The following is a 21,819-nucleotide window of genomic DNA, read 5'->3' on the forward strand; positions in this document are numbered from 1 at the left end:
AGGTGTAGTCGACGTTCGTGGGCGTGGGGATGTCGTGCGGGCAGGGTGTCGCGGACGTGGAGGTGGTCGTGGAGGAAGACGGTCGTACAGGGGTCGCGTCGAGCGCACGCGGCTCGCGCCTGACATCATTTTGCGATATATGCTCCATTCAATCCACACTGATCCCATGTAACAAAACACAATGACCCGTAAACAGACAGTGAATACAATGCTACAGTAGACTACAATGCAAGTCCGACGTCCTATGCCGCAACGGGCTTCGGTTTGGCAACACCCTTGCCCTTGTTGATCTTGATGCCCATCAAGTTCGTCTTCTTCTTCTTCACTGGTGGTGCAGGCGCGAAGGCCTTGGCCGAGAGAAGGGCACGCGTCTCTTCAGGCAGCAGACTGTGGAGGTCCGGCTCTGCGCCCTCGGCCTTGCGCTTCAGCGTTACCACTGGTGTCGGTGCCTCCTCCTCCGGCGACTGAGATGTATGTCCCGATGACCCGCTGGCTGACGACGGGCCCGCCGCAGGGATCTTCTGGAACACCTCCCGCACCAGCTTCTCGTCTTCCTCCTCCTCGAGTTTCCGCCGCCGATCCTCCATAGTTTCAATCTCCTCCGCACCCAGCCTCTCTACCAGATCCACCGACTGTCCTACCCGCTCGTTACGGGCATTACGCGCACGGATATCCTGCAGCGCATCGAGGATGTCCATCTCGCGCTTCGAGTCCACCGTACGGTTCTCGAGCGCCTTCATGGGGTTGTTCTCTTCTTCCTCGAGCTTGGCCAGCCGGTCCTCCTCCTCCACGGCCTTCTCTTCTCTCCATGGCTCAAAGTTCCGCGATGCACCATGCTCGGCCGAGTAGTCAGTGTTCTTCGGGTCTGTCTTGAACGTGATTTCGGCGGAGCATAATGTACTGCGATGCACCGTTAAACACTGCGGTAAAATAGGAAGTGGATCAGACATACCATTTGATGTAAAAGCGGAAGATCTTGATCCCATAGTAGTCCTCTCCGTCTACCGTCTCCTTCCGAGCATTGAACTTCTTCCCCTTGTAGATGTACTCTCCGCAGGTGTTACATCGCCTAGACAAATTGTGAGGTCAGAGAATGAGAGCAGATGCGTGTCAGAAGCGCACGCACATAGAGAAAGGAGCCATCAAACGGACCACCTGCTGTGAGTTCTTGGGCTGTTTCCTGCGGGGAATGAGAGACGGATCGAAATCCGGGGGGAAGTACTTGTTGAGAACTGCAGAGGATGTGTTAGCAAAAGAACGAGAGCAATACAGACTGTAATGACGCACCTTTACGCTCAGACATGGTGGGCTAGCCGGGCGGTATACAGGGAGGGTAGTGGTCAGGGAACAAGTGTCAAGTACAGCCAGGCTTACAGAGCGCCTACTATGTATGATCGCGCGCCACCGAGATTTGCTTGTGCCTGCTTGGCTCCGCGTGCAAAGGCCTCTGGGCCAAACAACCGCTTCCCGATTCGGCTGCTCGTCCATCCCCGCCACCGACAAATGACGTCCCTCCAATTCTGGAAGCCCGGCACAGCCGGGCCAGGCAGCAGTCTCGACCGCGCAACGGAGACAGAGGGGAATGTCGTTCAAAGCGCCCCTTCTGCGTCCTACATGGGCATCCAGGGTGCCAGGGAGAGGCTGCCGATCTTCAAGCACCGTGCGTTGTTCCTCCTCGCTTTCACACACTTGACCATTCATCGAAATGTGCAGGCGAGAAGCTACTCTATTGCTTGGAGAAATACGGGGTGGTCATAGTAGTCGGACAAACGGGATGCGGGAAAACTACTCGTCAGTATCTATTCACCGCACCCTCCGCTCGCCTCTGACCATCAAACAGAGCTTCCCCAATATCTCCATGAGGCAGGCTGGTCTGCAGATGGGAACATCATAGCATGCACACAACCTCGTCGCGTTGCCGCGACGTCCGTCGCCGGACGCGTCGCCCAAGAGGTCGGGTCCACTATCGGAGACGAAGTGGGCTACACGATCCGCTTCGAGGACGTCAGCGACAAGGAGCGCACGCGAATCTTGTATATGACGGACGGCATGCTCTTTAGAGAGACTTTGCTAGACCCTCTCCTCAGCCGCTATAGCGTCATCATGGTGCGCATCCTTCTCTCCGACGCAGCCTCGAGAACTCATCCTGACTCAGAGGTCCTAAGATTGACGAAGCGCACGAGCGAAGCGTATACACAGACCTGATGCTTGGGATACTGAAGAAGTAAGCCGTCCGGTTTCCTGCCCTCCGTCGTTGCTAACCTTACGCTCTAGGATTCGCCGCAAACGACCCTCTCTACGCCTCATAGTCTCCTCCGCGACGCTTGATGCTACCTCCTTCCTCGATTACTTCACCGCGGGTAACAGCCCTGACGAGGCGATCATCGTCAGTCTCGAAGGTCGCATGTATCCTGTTCAGACAGCGTACTTGGCGGAGCCTGTTGCGGACTATGTACGGAAGGCGGCAGAAGTAGTCTGGAATATCCACTTACAGGTAAGCCTGTGCGCTGCATCGCGTATGCGACATGTTCCCAACCGCGATGATTTGTTAGCAAGGGAGCGGGGACATCCTGGTCTTCTTGACGGGTCGAGAAGAAATCGATCGTTGCTTAGAAGAACTCGCCGAGATGCTTCCCAGGTAAGTCTGTTGTGTAACCCATGTAGGACGATAATCAAGCCTGCATCAGCTTGCCTCGAAATTTCATGCGGCTCCGGTTATTGGCGTTACATGCCGGTCTCACAACGGATGAACAACTTGCAGTCTTCGAACCTGCGGAACGGGGGAGTCGAAAAGTCATCGTTTCCACTAACATTGCAGAAGTAGGCTTACTTCGTGCAGTCGTCCAATTCATACCACTAACGATCCACAGGCTAGTGTCACCATCGACGGTATCAAATTTGTCGTCGATTCTGGCTTCGTCAAGGTATGCTTCTCCCATTGACTCTATACCTAACTGGGTGCCCACCATTCTCAAGATTCGCACCTACAACCCCACAACTTCCCTCTCCTCCCTCGTCCCCGTCCCCGTCTCGCAAGCATCCGCCACTCAGCGCGCCGGTCGTGCAGGTCGTACCTCCTCCGGGATCTGTTACAGGCTCTACCCCGAAAGCGCATACGAAAAGCTCCCACTCACGACGCCTCCAGAAATCACCCGTACTGATTTGACGACGCCTATACTTCAGCTGAAGAGCCTGGGCATCGACGATCTCATGAAGTTCGAATGGGTCTCGAGCCCGCCGGCTGAGAGTGTCTTGCGGGCTTTGGAAGGGCTGTACGCGGCTGGGATGATCGGAGAGGATGGTCGGCTCACTGTAATGGGAGAGAAAGTCGCGGAGTGTCCAGTCGAAGTTAACATCGCGCGCATGGTGAGCATCAGCATTCTGTCTGCGGTCCCAGAAAGCTCACAGTCCCTATACAAGCTCTTCATGTCGAAGGAACACAAATGTGGCGAGGAGATCCTCACCATTGCTGCAATGACTGCAGTACAGGACGTGTTTATCATTCCTGACGGCGCACCAGGTGCCCTGGCTGAGTTGGAGCGGAGGAAGTTCACGGCTGAAGAAGGGGTACGCTCAGCTAAACGCCGCTAGTCAACATTCACTCATGTTTGCCCTCATTGATCTAGGATCACTTAACATTGCTGAATGGTACGTCCCCCCATCCACGTCGGCACGCCTTGACTCATAACCCTGCATAGCATACAACGCTTTCACTCGCTACGGTCGTTCGTCTTCCTGGTGCAAGTCTCACGCACTCTCCTTCCGGGCCGTGTCTCGAGCCGTGTCCATCCGCTCGCAACTCAAGAAATACATGCAGCGCTTCAACCTGCCACTCGACAGCTGTGAGGGTGACGCGAAGCGCTTGCGGAAGTGCCTCGTCAGCGGCTACTGGCGAAACGGCGCACGCTGGGTTGCAGACGGGACATATCGCTCTGTCCGAGGCAATGCGGTAAGTGATATCCCTTGACGTGGAGCAACGCCATGAACTCAAACTGTGAGCTCCAGACCCTGCACGTCCACCCAAACTCTGTCTTGTTCACGCGCAAACCTCGCTCGGGCTGGGTCATATTCCACGAGATGGAAGAAACGAAGAAGACTCAGTGCGTCTTGTCTGCCCTTTGTCAGATGTCGCTATCGATAACCTTACTTTGATAGGATACGCATTCTGACCGAGATAGAACCGGACTGGTACGCACGCCTGTCAACTAATCATAGCAGCTCGTTGACCTACCAATCCTTTTCATAGGCTTCTCGAGTATGGACACAAATATTACGACAAACGGACTGGTGCAAGTGTATCCTCGTAGTGTCTCAGTACTATCATGGTCTCATGGACATTCATCATGCCGAATTGAGCTGGAGTCTTCCCGTCGACGCACGAACGATCCCAATGCGATTACCACTAGGAGCGCTTCCAGATGTATGGCTATGTAGTAAGGACGTTCCGGATCTTCTCTTGACTTCCTGACACTCGATCGGATGTCATTGCAGGTGCACCTACGGCCCCAAGCCTGTCTTTGAATTCATCGACCCCCACAGCTATTCCTGACACCCCTCCGAGACCCAGACGTGTCTACGACTCTATACCAGTCTCAGTATCCATGGTTGGCTCCGCTACATGGCAAGGATAGTAATCGCAATGCGCGCAGGTGTGTGTGTACGGCTTGGTCCGGCGAAAATGGCATACGTAAACGGCGATTTGACACCGGCATGAGCGAACATCGGCAATGTGACACTCACAGGAACGGGTACTTATCAAGTACTTATCCATGCGACAAGCTCAACAATCAATGGTAATGACGGCGTGCTAGTCTGGGCGACTTTCTGATGCTGATGCAAACACTGCGTCTCCGCGTCCTCGACAGACTTATAAACCCCGTTCTCGGCGAGGAGGTATATATAGCTGTTCTTGTCATTGCGAGTGCCGCGTCTGTGCTGAGCGTTCGCATCCATGCGAGCCTCCCTGTCGTTGCTCGCGTGCAGCGCGCTTCTTGCACATGCAGCTACAACCAGTCTAGATGGGATCTACTCACTCGTTCAGCGCCAGATTCCTGAACATGCCGATTCGTTCACGTTTTCGCTCATTCAAGGTGATGGAGATACCTTCGTGATCAGTGATTCTACGGAAGCAACAATTGTCGATATACAGTGCTCGACTGTCAGTGCCTGTGCAAGGGGACTATATACGTGAGCAATCACACATTGATTACTTCCACTGAGAACGTGTCAAGTTGACCCATTCTTCAAGATACCTGACGCAGTTCGGTGGTGTCGACATTTGGTGGACCGGCTCTCGCCTCAGTTTACTGCCAACGCCCCTACCCGCTGTAGGGACTCCAGTCAACGGAACAGCCATCGTACCTTACCGGTATATCCCCATTATGGTCTTCTGTGTCATTTTGATGGGCAATACTCATATAATTGTGTAGATATCATTTCAACACCGTCACCTTTGATTATACCGCCGCTTGGTGGGACTGGGATCAATGGCAGTCTCAGCTTGATTGGCTTGCTCTGCGCGGCGTCAACCTTCCTCTCGCATGGGTTGGTTATGAATATTTCCTCGTCCAGGTGTTCCAAGAGGTCGGCCTTTCAGACGAAGACATCGCTTCGTTCCTCTCAGGACCAGCGTTTCAAGCATGGAACCGCTTCGGAAACATCCAGGGCAATTGGGGCGGCCCGTTGCCTGCAGAATGGATCGACAGCCAGTACGCTCTCCAGCAACAGATCGTCGCAAGAATGTACGAGCTGGGCATGACACCCGTGCTGCCTGCTTTTACAGGCTTCGTACCTCGCGCGATGGCAGACTTGTATCCTGACGCAGCCATCGTGAACGGTAGCCAGTGGAATACTTTCTCACCCGCCCTGACCAACGTTACCTTCCTCGAACCGTCGAACGACCTCTTCGCGACGATGCAGAAATCGTTCATAGTCAAGCAGCAGGCCGCATATGGTGCCAACGTGTCGCATGTCTACACGCTGGACCAGTACAACGAGAACAGCCCCTATAGCGGCGACACGGCTTATCTTGCGAACATATCCAGCGGGACCTTCGCAGCACTCCGAGCCGCCGATCCAGAGGCAGTCTGGATGATGCAGGGGTGGCTCTTCTTCGAGCAGGAGGCTTTCTGGACGACAGACCGCATCTCCGCTTACCTCGGCGGCGTCCCCGGCGACGACAGCATGATCATCCTCGACCTCATCTCGGACGTGTTCCCGCAGTGGCAGCGGACCGAGTCTTACTACGGCAAGCAGTGGGTCTGGTGCGAGCTGCACGATTTTGGCGGGAACATGGGCCTCGAAGGGAACCTCCCTGAACTCGTCTCCCGCCTCATCGAGGCTCACTCCGCCTCCCCGAGCATGAAAGGCATGGGCCTGACCATGGAGGGACAGGAGGGCAACGAGATCGTCTACGACATTGTCCTCGACCAGGCATGGTCAGCCACCTCGCTCAACATCACCGCCTACGTCGAGTTCTGGGTAGCGCGTCGCTACATTGTGAAACCGCTGCCGTCCGCCGCTCAGGAAGCCTGGGCGATCCTCAGCACGACCGTTTACAGTGACTCGGTTAGCGACGCGACGATCAAAAGCATATTTGAGTTGGAGCCCGCCATATCGGGTCTCACGGATGGGTTCTTCACCACTGTTCCATATGACACGAACACGACCATCGTCCCCGCACTGCAAAACCTCGTCGCTGCGGCTGCAGAAAATTCCTCTCTGCTCGCGGTGCCAGAGTTCCTGTACGACCTCGTCGACGTCACCCGTCAGCTGCTCGCCAACCGCTTCATCGATGCATATACCACGCTCGTAGCAACGTACAACTCCTCCGACGCGACGTCAGCCGCCATCACCGCCGCGGGCGCGCCCCTCCTCACGATCCTCAGCGACGTCGACACGCTGCTCTGGACGAACGACAACTTCCTGCTCGCTAACTGGATCGCGGACGCGCGGAGCTGGGCCGGGAGCAACAGCACGTACGCAGACTACCTTGAGTACAACGCGCGGAACCAGATCACGCTCTGGGGGCCGAACGGGGAGCTTACAGACTACGCGTCGAAGCAGTGGGCAGGTCTGGTGGGGACGTATTACTACCAGCGGTGGGAGACCTTCATTGGCTACCTCGTGAACGTCACTGAAAGTGGGGCGGTGTATGACAATACGACACTGCATGAGGATATGCTGGCTATTGGCGAGGCCTGGGATTCTGAAACCTGGAGTGCAGGGTCGGAGGTGACCGGAGATACCATGAGTGTGGTGACGAAGTTGATGCAAAGGTGGATAGGATAGGGTCGGAACGACACCCATCGGCAGTGTCTATGGAACTGTGAGATTCGCCAGCCGATGTTGTGATTCGTGTAGTAGTCATCCGGTCGTTACAAGGCATTCAAAACGATTAACTACTCCGTAGTGAATCGTACAGTAAATTACTAGTCATCAGCTATCAATGGTACCCGTCCTGCGCCTGCCGCTCTTCTCCAAATGGCGCTGCAGTGCCCTGAAGTCCCTATCATGTGCATAAGTGAGCTCGGCCTTTTTCTTCCACGCCGCCCAATCCGATGGATTATCATGTTCTGAGAGTCCTATCATCTTGCGAAGACCACATACCAACGGTGCGTAGGTCTCTTCATTCTCAACGTTCTCCTCTAGACAGAAGACAAGACGGTGATAAATACGCCCATTGCGGACGCAGATAGCAAGGTCTTCGCTCCTGGAGGTCTCCAGTGCAGAAATCAACAGAGCCTCGTCCGGAGAGAGGTTGTTATTGCCACCGTAGAACTCCCCGACGCCTAACAGGAATAGAGGTGCGCAGAACGCGAGCTCCTTGGGCATCGTCTGGGCCCATTCCCAGTCGATTATGCTGACGATGTTGAGCGATTCGTCGACGAAGATGTGATCGCCTTTGTCATCCATGTGCTTGACGTAAAACTCGCCATTACCTCCGGGTCTCTTGGGCAGGATCGCGGGCATGATGTCGAGAAGGTATCGGTAGACAAGCAGGGGAGTGGTGGGATTGTCGACGTAGAGTTCTTCGTTCAGGATATTCTCGATTTGTCGCTTCGCGAACGCCGTGTACATGTCGAGCGCAGACTTGAATGGGCCCAGCAGGATTAGTTCCCCGCTCTCGCTCTTCGTAGCCGTCCTTTCGTGGACGAGGGGTCCGATCTGAACCGAACCAGGCTGCTTCAGGCACCCAATGGCAGGGAGAGGGTGCTTAGCCAGTTCCGCCTGTATAGTGGCGAATTGTTTCAAGACCTTTCGTTTTCCCGCGTCATCGAGACTATACCAATCCAGAGGATGGCCGTCGATTTTCTCCACGAGCATATACCCAGCCCCGACCTCGTTTCCCGGACCTTGGGGCAGAACATCATACACCTTCGGAACGGATACGGAAGTCGTCGAGAGGAACTGCAACGTCGCCGCTTCGCTCAGAAGGACCCGATTGGGGATTTCGAGGGGCGGAGATTCGGCGTTTTGGCGCTGAACGCGGCACAGCCAGGATATCCCGTCGGTGAACGAGACTTCGATGTGGTAGTTCTGCCCACCCATCCTATTTTGGAGGACCTCCGCTGAGCAAGCGTCGGCGGGGATAACGCATGCGATCCCCCCTCTGAGGGCACTCGCTCTAGCCTGTAATGGCTGCCATCTCTTCCCGCGCAGCTCGCGCGCTTTCTTGCGCCCAATGCTCGTAATCCTTCTGAAAAGACGCTATAAGTCGCGGCAGCAGTAACATGCCGCGATGGAATCACAGCAGCAAGAGGGCATTTGTGATGTTCCTCCGATTCTAGATGCGTGGCGCAGATGTGGCGATTACACAGAACAAAGGCGCGCCCGCGCACAGCTGGTCGCTTGCAGCCAGAGTAATCGCATGTATACAGGGGCATTGCCGTCGTCGAATTCTTGAGCACCTGACCACACATATGAGCAATTTCGTCGCAGTTATAGGAAGGTCTGCGGGCTCACAGTCCACCGTTCTTTGCGGGGCACTGCTTGTGCAAAGATGAACTGCTCGACTCACGGACGTACTGACAAGTGCAGCGTTCTCCGATCGATGGTATATACCCATCTATAATACAAGAGGCGTGGAATTCGCACGGGAGACAAAGAGAGCATCTGATTGGCTGAGAGACGGACACCGAGCGCTGCCCGAGCCCCGAGCGCTCTTTCACCGCGCGCGCTGCGAGAAAGGTCATCGTCGCGTCTCTTCGTTGTTTACCTCGATGATCATTTCTGGATTTGAATGGCTGGTGACGGGGCCTAGCGGGCTCTGCTTCTCAATATCTCCGAGTGTCCTGCACGACCGGGAAGGGGAGGAGACGCTCAGGAAGAGCCCGGCGAGCATTGTGAGCGCGACAGGGAAGGTTCACTGATCGAATTCATTCACAGCTCATCTGCCTCGATTCGGACACGATAGTCCTTGAAGCTTGAAGCTTGAAAGCTTGACCCGTGGTACCGTCGTCATCTAATGGCCCGGGCGACGAGACAGTGCTCGACGACTTGCTGATGCCGGAACGTGCTGTACGTATGCAATTTGTTCTGCTTTGACTCGGAAGTGATGATCTGGGAAAAGGTTTGGACCAGCGAGAAAGGAACATGAGAAAGCTGCCTAGCAAAGGAGAGGTAAGCAAAGGAAGATGAGTGCAGATGCGTGCAAGCAAGCGAGCTAAATGCGGGCCCAGCATGCACACAGGCGGGCGAGCGAGACGGCAGTGGGTGGTCACACACCGCGGGCGACAAGACGCATAGCGATCGCGAGCGCAAACACGACCAACGAATGGACTGCGAGCGCGCAAGGAAAGAACGGGCGAGGGCGAGCGGAGGTCAGTGGACGAAGACGAGTCAGCGGTGGTGGGAGCGCCGCGGCAATGCAACACACGGCGATGGCGAGCACGCAGGACAGATGTCCGGTGTGCAAGCGCAGCCGGCGAGTGAATCACAACCGAGTACAGTGCAGGTGAGGGCGAGGGCACGGGCAAGAGCAAGGGCGAGCAAATATTGGTGGCAACGGGCGGGCGCGAGGGCGAGTGAGTGGGCAAATCAGCAATCGGCGAGTGCGAGTGCGAGCAAGTGGGGAAGAGGGGGCGAGAGCAGAGCGGGTGCAGGCGCAAGTGCCAGTGCGCCAACCAGAGGCAGGTGAACTCTTTATGATGTTGTAGCTTGCGACTGCGCTGGTGCATCCTCGAGGACATGTACATATATGCAAGTGACTGGAGCTTTCCGCTTTAATCGTAGGATGTTGAACTCAGCAACTTACGAAGGCCGGGCCGTCACTGAGACGGGCCCACGAAGCCGACTCGGACTCCCGGAGGCCTCATTGACCTAAGTAGGTATGGACTTACTTGAACGCTGACAAGAATGTGCGAAGGATCTTGCTGACTCTGAGTTGTTGCCCCGGAATGCCTGCTGAATGTATATATAGCTGAGTGGCAGTTCAGCATTAAGCTATGGGCACAATGAAAGGTTTGTACGTCCGTAGCGTAGCACGGGCATCGGCTAGTCGCACTATAACATACGTGCTGGGCGGCCAAGCTAGCACTGAAACGGCGCAAGTGACTCCGTGCGCTTCTGCCACTGGTGATGGGTGCACCCACAAACGCACCTCGTTGACACGCCGCGACAATCCCGGGCGCCAGTGACTTCACCCTCGACCAGGGCTATCCTATAGTGCCGCTAATTAGTGGCCAATGCTGTTGAACTTCACAGGCTCTGGTCAAGGTTCAAAACATTCAATAACGGGAAGTTGTGTAGACACGATGCCAAATACTGAATCTGATCCTCACCGAGTCGGAGAAGCCCTGCAATTGGCAGGAATATCACGATGTTGCTGTTGTCGCGGATATAGACCATGCAATACCTGCTCACTCCGTGCGCGGTGTGAGCATGCGGGTGGACATGTACGGCGACCAAGAAAGCCGGACCGGCTATCGGCGACCTCGCTGACTCCCGAGCGCCCATTGTGGCTTGACTCGTCCCGATTTTGACTTGAATTTGAGTGCACCCCGGAGCGGGATCGCGCAAGACATGGATTCATTCCGCGGGCGCAAGTTGATTCTACTCATCCATGCACATCGCTGCTACAGACCTTGACATTTTTGTGCAGACAAGGCTAGGAGTTGAGCGAGGACCATTGTTGACTTCCTTTCTGTTCAGTCACTGCCAGTCTGCCACTACTAGTTTAGGCTTAAACTTCAATGTGCAAGGGCCGGCTACTGGTACACATGCACATTACTGGATTTACCTCGACGTCCGGGGAAAGTATTGCGGGCAACCAGCCACTTCCGTCGCGCGTTCGAGTCGAACGATTGCTGACGCGCGCAGTTGCTCCAGAATTTCGATTCTTAACAAATTCCGAGTTGAGACAATGTATTGACAGGATAGTATTCTGTATGCAGGTGTAACGCACCCAGAGAGCTCCAGACAGGACAGACACGATACGCACATTTCCGTGGCGGCCCCGCCATCCACTCACTGATTAGTACGTACACACGGGGATTTATGTCTCTGCGGCGTCCGTGGTTGACTCGTGTGAGGTAGCCCATCTCCCGGTACCTCACTAAAAGCCCAGTGTCGCAATTAGACCAAGATCTACAGAAGCTTCAGCACGTAAGGATGTACGCCCGTCAGATCCGTACGAACAGTGCAGACTCATCATCCATACCTCGACCCGACCAACGAGCCGCTCCAAGCCATGCACTCAGATTCCCAGCCACACGCCAACGGAGATGACGGCGAGAGCTGCAGAACCCTTCCGGTGAGCCACTCCGTACAACGACAGCAAAACAACTAGCAAGAGCGTGATGAAGTTCACCGCCTGTCCACCTCCCGCCCAAATTCCCTCCGAGCTCCGAGTCGGACTCGGACGTGTATGATGAGTAGCATCCGCTGCAGCCACTCGCCTAGGGCAGCCCTCCACCGAAGCCAGAGCCACAGACCCGTACCGGCATCTAAGCCCCACTTACGTGCGGTCAGGTAGCCGACGGACGGAAGCCCCAAGAGGCCGTCGTCGCACATCATATAGCCGCAAGTCCCCGGAGCGGAGACGTGACGCAGCCCCACACACCGTGACACAGACGCGGCGATCAAGTCCACGCGCCGATCCCAAACAAGCCTTGATCGACCGACGGAGCGGCCAGATGTGGATCAGATCCCAGTCACCCGTGGAATGGGCCGACGGACAGCCCGCGTGCGGGTGGCGGCGGCGTGCATCCTCACCCATCCACTAATTACGGCTTGTTGTACAACTTGGCATTCACGTAATAATACATCCAACGACGACACCCCGCTGTAAACAGGATCCACGTCAACACATCCCGAATGGTACAAGATCAAACACCCTTCATACATTATAAATTACACTAACTACATACGGCGGAGCCTGCGCAGACTCGGAATCTAGAGTACGGGGGATCAAGTCACTACACTACGTAACACACAGTATCGGGGGATATCGGGCGGCATGGAGCCTATCTTACACGGCGGACACGCGCGACGAGGGGGATGCATGAGGGTAGTCGGAGCACCAAGCGTACGGACGTAGGAGGCGAGGGGGCGGTCGAGAGAAGATGAGGGCCGGGTGCGAAGGCGAATGCGACTAGATCGTGGTGTATAGAGTGGGGACAAGAAGATGGTGATGCTTGCAAGTATGTACAACGGCTCGAGGATGGGGAAGAGTTCAAGAACGTTCATGCAATGAAGACGACGGCACGAGACAAGACCGGGGACGTTACCGACCATAGCTGGCCGTGTACCCAGTCACATACCCAGTGTACCCGCCATGGCTCTGGTACCCGGGATGTGCATGCTCAGCGGGGGCCTCGCGATACGTCACTCCTCCATACGGCTGCTGCTGCTGCTGCGCCGGATGCGCCGGGGGCTGCTGCATATGCACCGCGCTCGCGCCCGCCTCAGCCAATGCACCCGCTGGCGCCACATACCCCGCACCGTTCGCGTACGCGTGCGTCGGCGCCTGGGGCTGCGGGTGCGCCTGCTGCGGCTCCGCGCCGCCGTCGAACCCAAGGTCCTTGAACATGTTCCGCCAGTACAACGCGTCGTGCTCCGCCATCGGCTGAGCCTGGTACTGCGCGTACGTCGTCGAAATCCCCGCCAGACTGAAGCTGCCCATGCCGCCCCCGCGCTGCGTCGAGTCCGACATCGCGTAGTCTTGCTCGCGATGGGGAATGTACGATGACGAGGGCGCGGGGTGGGAGTACGGGGAGGACGAGGACGAGGCCGCGCTCGACGACAGTGTAGACGAAGGGGCAGTGGGCGACTGCGCGTAGTAGCCGTTGTGCTGGTGGGCGTGTGGATGATCAACGCCATTGGCCTGCACGACGGGCGCCCCATACATCTGCTGACCATACCCGTTCGCCGAGTGGCCGACAGGCGTGTACGGCGACGACGCCGCGCGCCCGTTGACGCCAGCGTACCGCTCGCGCTCAGCTTGCCGCTGACGCTCCTTCTGGACGTCATTGGCGATGAGCGACTGCAGGAAGCGCGCGTGGTACGCAGCGGAGTACGACTGGTGGCTCAGGTGCGCGGCGTCGTTATACGCCTTCGCCGTCATGGTGATCACGCTGTGGATCTCACTCATTGCATCCGGCTTCCTCTGCAACAACGACGGCGAGATGTCAGCACGAAGGAGCTGTGTTACAGCAATGTCAGTCAGCGTTGTGAAGGAGAAGCGGATCGCAGACACCAACCTTGAGCAGGACGACAGCAGAATACGCCGTCATGACCGTTATCGAGTCCTGTCCGTACCGCAGCATCTGCAGATCGACGAACTCGTGTGCTACGAGCTTGAGGTTCGAAATCGCAGAGTGATAGCATGCATTCAACGCCTCGACGTTGCAGGACGGCGACGAGCTGTTGGAGTGTATGCCGAACGTGTTGAGGAAAAGCCGCACGTGCAGTTGGAAGAACATCAACATCGAGATGTGGAACACCGAACCACCCGCTGTAACCAGTATCAGCGTCATCTCGGGATGTTCGGAAAGAACATGCGTACCTCGCTTCATCTCCTCTCGCCACGTCTGCACCCATTGATTGAGCTTGCTGTTACAGTCGCGCAGGAGGACTTCGTAATCAACGTCGTCTCCACTCGACATCGACCCGCCCTGCGCCATGTTGAATATGTCGGTCGTATTCGCTGCAATACCCCGCAGCTGCGTGAAGGCCGACACGATGACGTCCTCCTGGCGGACCTGGGCGCCGCCCTCTTCGTGCCACGTCCCTGAACGCCTCACGAGCTCGTCGTCCTTCGGGAGCATCCAATGCTTTCCCGTCTGCATGCTCAAACTGCGGTCATGCACCCACAGCACCAGGTACGTCCGCTCGCGGTTACGGCGCTCGAGCATTTGCGGCTCGCTCTCGCCCGCGGGTCGCCGCCCGGCGTAGCGGTTGAGCCCGAGTTCGATGGCCATGCGACACGCGTACCCGATGTACGTCCACGTGCGCGTGTCGTCGGGCTCCTTCCAGTACGTCATGCACGCGAAAGCCTGCACGACCTCAACACGTTTCCAGTTCTCGGCGAAGGCACGCACGGCGAACTGATGCGCGAGCCGCAGCACCGGTTGGTACATCTCCGGTTTGAAGAACTTGCAGCACGCCATGATGAAGGCCGTGAAGAGGAATGGGCACTTGCTGCGCACATACGAGTAGGTGTGTAGAGCAGGGTCGAACAGGTTGATGAAGGGGTTGAGACGGAGGTAGAACATGTCCCAGAGGTTGATGACTTCGTCCTCGGCAAGGAGACCCGCCTCAACGGGGTCCTTCAGTGTCTGACCGTCTGCAAAGAGAGAAGCTACCGAGGTAGACGGTTGTGCCGACGTGTGTGGCGACGGTGGGTTCTGTGAAAACGAACGCTCGGAGGCGCCCGATGACCGAGCTACCGGAGCCTCGTCCGCAGGGTTGAGAATGGTCTTGAAGAACGACGAATTGCGCGAGTTCTGCTTGATGACGCGGGCAGGATACATGCCGCCGTCCTTTTGGTCGTCTTCTTCGTCTTCGTCCATCTCGGAGTCAGAGGTTTGGTTCGACCTGGCATAGCCCTCTTGCATATGAGAGGGAAGGTTCAACGGAGGCAATTCCGGCCCCGTGTAATGCGAACCGCTGGGGCCGCCATTATCTCGGAAGCGACCGTCAGCTGATGAAGTCCCGACGAGCGGGGGAAGAGTCAGGCTATCGTTCATGTTCGACTTCTGTTTTGCGCTGTTCAGGCCCTTTTCTAGGCGTCGGAGCATTTTGGACGCCTCCGACAGTCTACGTAAACGGCATCTTAGTAAATGGGCGCATATATCCAACGTGAACCCACCTTGAACCGGGCTTTCGACCGCGACGATGCTTCTCGAAAACACATCTGCAACGTGTTGGCACCCGGAACGATTGACGCGCTGTTATAAGACTCACTCTGCACCAGAGCGCTTGCAGCGCTGACAAGGAATATTGTTGCCGTCATCGGCACCCACACACTTCATCTTTACAGCATTGTGGTCAACGCACACTCAGAGAAGGCTCGCTGGTGGTTACCTTTGCGGCTCTGCATACTGTGCAAGCCCGAGCGCCTCTGACAACGGGAGGCTTGGCACTGTTCAGACCGGCGTGTCCCTTGCGGTGAGCAAGTGCGTGCAATAGCAGTGGCGATACCTACGGAGGCTTGTCATCGGACAATGAGACAGTCTGCTCGCCGGGGGCGGCTTGCTGATGAGGGGACGGCGGTGGCTGGTCCATGTGGATGGTATGAAGGCCGACGCGAGGCTAACGGTAATCAATGACCGCCGGCGATGACCAGAATGCGATATGAAGCGGGCTGGTCGTCGCGGAGGGCGTCGGCAGGAGCTGGTGCGGTGAGGAGGGGAGAAAGGGGCTCGGAGGGGAGATGTGTGTGGGGTTTTGAGGATGGGCGCGGTGGTGAGAGGAAGAAGGGTGATGGACGGATGAGAGGCGGAAGTAGGCTTGCTCTAAGGAGCTATCCGGGCACTCCGGCCGGCCCCGGCTATTTCTATAGGCCTCCCCACGCAGGCGCCGGCCAACAAAGCCGCGTTTGGCGAGCGTGCCGCCGGGGAATTGCCTCATCGGGGAATCTCCGGCTACTTCGCCTCCGGGTGGCAGCTGCCTCCGTTCGCAACTCTAATGCACACACCAGCTGACAGTGCCCCCGTTCATTCCAGCCACTGCTCGCCCTCGCACACACACAAGCGCGCCCCACGCCAGCCCGCTGACGCCCGTCCGTCCCCAGTCAAATCCAGCTCGCTTTCTGTCGCCGTCGCGCCCAAGCTCGTCCGCGCGAATGCTCGCGGTGTGCACCATGACCCCACGCATGCCATCCGACGCTCCACCGGCGATGCCAGTCGCACGGCGGCTGCACAGACAACGCGCGCGACGGGCTCGGGCCAAGGCGCGGGCAAACCAGTGCAATGTAACCGGGCTTGGCATGCGCCCTGGGCGCAAGTGCCGGCAGGAGGCGCGGGAACATGGTTGATTCCCGGAGTCGGGATCTGACAGATTGACATGCCGGAGTTCCATTTACAATGCCCAGTTCCCACGATATTGGCGGCCCCGTCTCTCCGGCGACTTCCGGTAACTCAGCTTCTGTCGACCGTCGTTTGTCTGCTCCCTCCCGCTCCGCCCCGCCCCGCCTCTCCGCATCCTGTCCGCTCGTCTCTCCTGCCGTCGTGGATATCGCCCCGCGTGCGTGCGACTCTTGCTCTCACTGGCAGAGGCGGGAGTGCCGTCAGGGTCTGATGCATGAAGATGCCAGCGGGGACTAGCCCCTGGTTTGAGTTTGGGCGGATGATGGTGCCGAGACGGCGCTCGAACGGCAGCTGTCCAACAACGTTGTTATTATTCCGCACAGTGCAGGTGCAGTCTAGCACCATACACAACAGACTCCGTCCCCCCCTCACCGAATTCACCCCGAACGTCTTCAACGGCCAGCCGAACAACAACACCCTCCGATGACGAGCGTATCTCGTAAAGCTCAAGGCCAGAATAGCTGCGGAAACCCTCGCACCGTTAATCCGCACTCAACGAAGGCTTGCCGCCCAGGTAGTTACTCCCGGTATTAACTTCTATCGCCCCATCGCTCGCACCCCCGTCTCTGTGGTCCACGCTGATGCAGTCATGACAGTCTGGCCAACATAGACTCCGGGTTCTATCTGGCTAGACTCTGGCCAACTGAATTCGTGAGATAACCCGAGCCTCCTGCGGGCTCGCGGGCCACCCCCGGCGCACGGCCAGCCCTGCGGCGAGGCGGACACATGGGCCGCATGTCCTAATAGAGTTCATCGTTGTGGCAATGGCGCACTTCCTGGAGATAGAACCACGCGAGCGCGCAGCGTTCCCAAGCCTGTCCGTATATGGCCCAAAACGGTGCAAGTAGAATGGAGATGTGGCTGATGGCTCGCACGTTGTGCACGTCTGCGCGATGCGTTTGCCGCGTGCGCACCGGCAGGAACAGCCCAGCGCTCCTGCCGCCGGATCTGAGTGCATTGGAAAACGCACAGGGCGTCATAGCGGCGGGAACGGATCCCATGGCGAACCCAGTTGCACAATGGCCGTGAACTGCGGTGTCCCACACCGCACGCTGTACGCCTCACGAAGATCATGGACGCAGAAGGACAGACCGGACACTGGCGCGTACCGGTCATCATGTATCATGCCCTCGCCCAACGAAGATGTCCAGAGTGTCTGGTCAGCGCAAGGTGGCTATGACCACGTTTGTTTCCGATGCAGGCATATGAGAGGGCCCAGTCTCTGGACACGCTCACCACCGTAGTGCATCCGCGTCTTTGGATAGTTTGATGAGATTCTAGGGGTTGCACAGGTGACTCCGCGGTTCATCTACCTTAGTCAAGGCGGACAAATCAGAGGCGGCCGTTCGCAACATCGTTCACCACCTTCAGCGCTGTATCTGCATCCACGGCAGTCAAAACACCACACGGAATAGAGCGGATATTTCAAACCATCACGAGGGGAGCGACGCTTGCTGATAGCTACTAGGCGTTAATGGTCGCCAGGAGCCCTGGCAATCAGAGGATGGCTTTCGCCGAATTGTCAATACCCAGATACTCTGGATTATGACATACAGATAGGCACGCTTTAGGGAGCGCGCGAAAGTAGACTGCATGATGCACGCGGCTCACGAACAAAGCTCAGAAGAGTGGTTTGTTTTGTAGCGAAAGCATACTCATTACAGGTCTTCTCTCACCCGAGCAGAGCATATCGTACTCACCGCCTGAAGCAGTGCCGGACGCAGTCTGGCATCTCCCCACGTTCCACAGCGCTTGAGGCTGAAAGACAACTTGATAGACGGTTGTCCAGGGCGATTACAAGGCCCAAGCCCTTCCGCACGAAACTCTAAGGGCTGATTGTCACACGCTGGAGGAACGGCGAATCATGTCCTTCGTAACAGAAAGTTGAGTTATCACGGGGTAGGGCATGCTTACAGATATGAGCAACTTACCGATTAACCTAGATAGTTGTCGGGCTGTGCTTGGGCGATCGCTTTGCCATAGCTAGTGAACCGGCGAAGGCCTCAGTGTCAAGTCGTTGTCCGCTCGGAAGTTGTATTGAGAGCTCGGAGGCTTAGGTTCAGCGACACAGCAGTCAAGGTGGAATGGAACCACAGCCTGGGCTTCGGAGCCGCACACGCACTACTGGCCGTTCTATCTACAGACCCTATCGGTATGAGCGGAGATGTTGTCAGCACCAACCAACTTGAGGCCGTGTGGTAGCTTACTAGTAGCACCTCGCCACTGGCAGTGCGTCCGAGCCTCGCCGTTCGGGACACAAATACGGACGCTCACCGGTCATCAGAACCACACTGCGTCGAGGGAGAAGACGGCCAGTGCGGAATGCACCCCTGAAGCTTGTCATTTCAACATGCTGGACCGGGGTACTCCCCCGCGCCGGTGTGCGAAACGGAAGTGAAACGTACGTTCGCGGGCACTTGTCCGTTGCTGCGGAAGTGCTTACTCAAAGCTGCTTGGTCCGAATAGTAAGTGTCTGCGATTTTGCTCGGTGTTCGGGATCTTGAAACTTTGGGATGGGAAGGCGCTGCGGCGTAGCATCAAGGGGACGGACGCAATGCGCAGGCAGGTAGAACTGCTGAAAAAAATATCGGTCTGCCAACCACGTGCCACTGAGCCTGAGGCATCTCGCCCCGATGTTCGTCAGTTGTGTAGATCCTTTTGACTGCTGGACGATCAAGACGCTGACTCGGACCCGTTGGCAATGCACTCGTCGAAGTGTGGTATGGCCTTGCGCCTGTTTGTCCACGTATCGCAAGAGAACGTATCGGAAGCAGATCATGAGCCATCTGGGCATGGGGCGGGTCGGCTTAGCGAGTGCTCGGAGCGTCCTCACTGCATCAGATCTGCGTACATATCAACCAAGCGGTTGACTTCTTGCGCGTATAGGAAATGAAAACTTATTCACGAGTATACAACGGGCGTACCAGCTTGATGAGGGTAGTACTATGTCTACCCACGCCTACCGTGACAACTCGACTGCCACAATCTGAGGCTTGACAAGGCTGTGCTCCGTGGCAGGGTCAGGTCAACAGAGTGGAGAGGACAGGCAAGCCAATTTGACCGATAACACAGAAGTGTTTTTCCGTACCATGAAGGATGTATGGCTCGAGGGTTCAAGTTCAATGGCTCAACGTCAACCGTGGAGGAGCGGTAACGTTGAATACGGATCTACCGCAGATCTCAATCTGATCACTTACGCAAGCACATATTAGAAAGGAAACATTTCGAGCTCCGCTTAGGAAGGCGGCGCCGCATACGAGCGCTTCGATGGCTGACCGACTTCCAGCGTTCGACCAAATTGTTGCTGCCGGTGTCCGCTGCTCTTCTCCTCATCCTAATCTTCACTATGGTTCGTAAAGGTACGAAAAGAGGTGTGTAGCTAATAGTAATGACACGCGGGCATGGGGACTTACTTCCTATGACGTCGCGACTCGCTCGGACTCGCAACAGAATCTGTATGTATCCATACTACCACAGAAAGCGAACAAGACATGCTGAGAATGCTATTTTCGCGCATACTGATATTGTACTAGGTCAATCACAGCGTCACTAAATCATCTGCGACGTTGTGTACCACCAGCGAGCACTCAGCACAAGAGGGACGAAGAAATAGCAGTGTTCCGTCACCGCGCTAGCTGGCTGAAGCGGCAGTTACCCGAGGCTGTCAATGGCAAGGGTTCCGGTAGCTGGGCAGACGATCCACAATTCCCCTTGTCCCAATCGATAAGTATGGATCGACAGATACGTCTAAACCTGCCTATCGCCCACTCTATCACTGTTATAGAGGAGGATCCTCACACTGTAACCGCGGATAAACTTGCTTCAAATGGTACGAATGGCTTGCCCGAGCTCCCGATCCCTCCCGTTTCTACTCAACACTCACATGCTGCTGACTATTTCACTGGGGGTATGCGTTCGGCACGCAGGTGTACTTCAACCCTTCGCGTGCCTATGTGTACCTTATCAAAGGCAAAACCGATCACGACATAATTCTAGAAGCCCTCGTCAAGAAATCATTCATCAAACGCTTCATTGCGGAGGACGTCCCCGCGCAGACAAGATTATGTGTGGTAGGTCTGCCATATGAGCATCGTGACTGTATTTGACTTCGGTGCGCAGCCGCTCGATTACAATTACGGCGATATCCACGCTGAGGAGATGCTGTGGTCGTCCGTTCGTTCATGGCCAAGTGGCAGATTGCGTACAAGGCGCTCAGCGCGAAATGCAGAAATGGGCAGAGTATGTCCATGATCGGCGCAAGATCTTCTACCCCCAAACTCACGGTCAACTGCCGTTCGACACTCCGATCGACCACGACACTCCGTTCTCTAACGGCCTCCTCACGCAAATTTGCTTTGAATTGTTACGTGGTATGAAGGAAACGGCCAGGCTACAGCTCTTGAACGGAAGAAACGAAAAGTCAGTGACGACAGCAGCGATGATGGTGAAGATGGTGATGGAAAAGCTGGTGCTGACGACTCTTCCGGTGAGAACGTTGACTCGGACGAGGATGTCACGGTGCACGTCACGAAGTACCTCGCGTACGCGCGTAGAGTCTCAGCTTGAACGTTATCCAGGGGCTTTGGCGCTCCTCGGCGACTACCAGATGTTGAACACATATATGGGCACCACCGTCGAAGACGACAGAGACACTGCTAAACGCAGATGCATTGGCCCCCGACGAAAATATCTCGAGCATCGAGGGCGGTCCTCATGTGCAGCAACTCGCGGTTTACCAGAGCTCGGAGGGTAACAGCTCGCATAAAGTCAGCGATGGAGGTCACGAAAGTGATGAAAGCTATCAACCTTCGAACGAGGGATCACAGTCCTCGCGGGATTCCCATTAAACGTCGACTTGGGCTGCCCACTCGTCCTTCTCAATCTGTCGTCTGTCGTTTCTTGTCTTTGCTACTCGTTTTATGTCGTATCAGCAATGCCTTGAATATCAGAAATTTTCAGTCTCTCTACACCAAGTCGCCCATCACCTTCGCGTCAAGCTGAAGGTGGTCTTCGTCTTTTAATTATACAGCTTGTAGTTCCCAACCAAGCCTCGCTCCGCGAGCAAGGGAAGCACGTACTTCCCTCGGGAGGGCTCGACGTCGTCGAGTCCTGTGCAGACCTTTACGTGGTCCGGGGGATAAGTAACCTCACACGAGGCGAAACCAACTGCACTATAACGACCTCTGATGGACATCAGATCAGAGGTTGCGGGCTGGAAAGTTCTCTTCCACAACAGTCGTCTGCACTGGCCCGAACATCGACAATGACAATTCGTCGATGTGTTCAAACA

At 56.3% G+C, this 21,819-nt stretch overlaps 7 protein-coding genes across 7 annotated transcripts; 4 read left to right on the forward strand and 3 right to left on the reverse strand.

Annotated features, from left to right (window-relative positions):
* Window positions 1-125: 125 nt before the first annotated feature.
* On the reverse strand, window positions 126-1,353 carry C8Q71DRAFT_783826 (uncharacterized protein). Its single transcript, XM_047924999.1, has 4 exons — window positions 1,288-1,353; window positions 1,127-1,232; window positions 953-1,069; window positions 126-900 (listed from the first exon to the last, which is right to left on the reverse strand). Exons 1-4 carry the CDS (start codon window positions 1,301-1,303, stop codon window positions 243-245), a joined length of 897 nt encoding a protein of 298 aa, XP_047774195.1. The 5' UTR covers window positions 1,304-1,353; the 3' UTR covers window positions 126-242.
* A 486-nt stretch (window positions 1,354-1,839) lies between these two features.
* On the forward strand, window positions 1,840-4,307 carry C8Q71DRAFT_715986 (P-loop containing nucleoside triphosphate hydrolase protein; the record flags this gene model as incomplete). The annotated part of the gene is made up of 14 exons (XM_047921077.1): window positions 1,840-2,106; window positions 2,166-2,224; window positions 2,275-2,386; window positions 2,420-2,494; window positions 2,553-2,638; window positions 2,688-2,820; window positions 2,871-2,924; window positions 2,977-3,366; window positions 3,421-3,567; window positions 3,627-3,666; window positions 3,699-3,949; window positions 4,006-4,100; window positions 4,156-4,188; window positions 4,247-4,307. Coding segments are annotated over 14 exons (1,803 nt in total), but the record flags the coding sequence as incomplete, so codon positions are not given.
* Window positions 4,308-4,951: 644 nt separating this feature from the next.
* Window positions 4,952-7,290, forward strand: C8Q71DRAFT_716141 (alpha-N-acetylglucosaminidase; the record flags this gene model as incomplete). The annotated part of the gene is made up of 3 exons (XM_047921083.1): window positions 4,952-5,187; window positions 5,249-5,368; window positions 5,430-7,290. The coding sequence occupies 3 exons, from the start codon at window positions 4,952-4,954 to the stop codon at window positions 7,288-7,290; spliced, it is 2,217 nt and encodes a 738-aa protein (XP_047774197.1).
* A 147-nt stretch (window positions 7,291-7,437) lies between these two features.
* On the reverse strand, window positions 7,438-9,034 carry C8Q71DRAFT_842034 (uncharacterized protein; the record flags this gene model as incomplete). Its single annotated transcript, XM_047926542.1, has 3 exons — window positions 8,965-9,034; window positions 8,733-8,909; window positions 7,438-8,709 (listed from the first exon to the last, which is right to left on the reverse strand). The coding sequence occupies exons 2-3, from the start codon at window positions 8,883-8,885 to the stop codon at window positions 7,438-7,440; spliced, it is 1,425 nt and encodes a 474-aa protein (XP_047774198.1). The 5' UTR covers window positions 8,886-8,909; window positions 8,965-9,034.
* Window positions 9,035-12,534: 3,500 nt separating this feature from the next.
* C8Q71DRAFT_315783 (fungal-specific transcription factor domain-containing protein) lies at window positions 12,535-15,956 on the reverse strand. The gene is made up of 7 exons (XM_047917749.1): window positions 15,647-15,956; window positions 15,526-15,583; window positions 15,406-15,473; window positions 15,311-15,355; window positions 14,006-15,258; window positions 13,701-13,954; window positions 12,535-13,642 (listed from the first exon to the last, which is right to left on the reverse strand). The coding sequence occupies exons 1-7, from the start codon at window positions 15,724-15,726 to the stop codon at window positions 12,725-12,727; spliced, it is 2,676 nt and encodes an 891-aa protein (XP_047774199.1). The 5' UTR covers window positions 15,727-15,956; the 3' UTR covers window positions 12,535-12,724.
* On the forward strand, window positions 15,780-16,534 carry C8Q71DRAFT_850999 (uncharacterized protein; the record flags this gene model as incomplete). The annotated part of the gene is made up of 2 exons (XM_047926749.1): window positions 15,780-15,945; window positions 16,004-16,534. 2 exons carry the CDS (start codon window positions 15,780-15,782, stop codon window positions 16,495-16,497), a joined length of 660 nt encoding a protein of 219 aa, XP_047774200.1. The 3' UTR covers window positions 16,498-16,534.
* Window positions 16,535-18,879: 2,345 nt separating this feature from the next.
* C8Q71DRAFT_727145 (uncharacterized protein) lies at window positions 18,880-21,282 on the forward strand (the record flags this gene model as incomplete). The annotated part of the gene is made up of 11 exons (XM_047921831.1): window positions 18,880-18,908; window positions 18,996-19,168; window positions 19,208-19,330; window positions 19,548-19,679; window positions 19,742-19,888; window positions 19,909-19,984; window positions 20,063-20,436; window positions 20,499-20,599; window positions 20,649-20,768; window positions 20,919-21,078; window positions 21,107-21,282. The coding sequence occupies 11 exons, from the start codon at window positions 18,880-18,882 to the stop codon at window positions 21,280-21,282; spliced, it is 1,611 nt and encodes a 536-aa protein (XP_047774201.1).
* Between the last annotated feature and the right edge of the window lie 537 nt (window positions 21,283-21,819).

The sequence above is a fragment of the Rhodofomes roseus genome (genome assembly GCF_022264815.1).
Source record: "Rhodofomes roseus strain CIRM-BRFM 1785 chromosome Unknown C8Q71scaffold_28, whole genome shotgun sequence".
Taxonomy (NCBI): domain Eukaryota; kingdom Fungi; phylum Basidiomycota; class Agaricomycetes; order Polyporales; family Fomitopsidaceae; genus Rhodofomes; species Rhodofomes roseus.

Coding starts and splice junctions, on each gene's coding strand:
- C8Q71DRAFT_783826 (XM_047924999.1), bottom strand. Junction 1,070..1,126: donor TTGATGGCTCCTTTCTCTAT/GTGCGTGCGCTT, acceptor CAATTTGTCTAG/GCGATGTAACACCTGCGGAG. Junction 901..952: donor TTCCGCTTTTACATCAAATG/GTATGTCTGATC, acceptor GGTGCATCGCAG/TACATTATGCTCCGCCGAAA.
- C8Q71DRAFT_315783 (XM_047917749.1), bottom strand. CDS start 15,726: ATGGACCAGCCACCGCCGTCCCCTCATCAGCAAGCCGCCCCCGGCGAG. Junction 15,356..15,405: donor TGCAAGCGCTCTGGTGCAGA/GTGAGTCTTATA, acceptor AACACGTTGCAG/ATGTGTTTTCGAGAAGCATC. Junction 13,955..14,005: donor GCGAGAGGAGATGAAGCGAG/GTACGCATGTTC, acceptor TACTGGTTACAG/CGGGTGGTTCGGTGTTCCAC.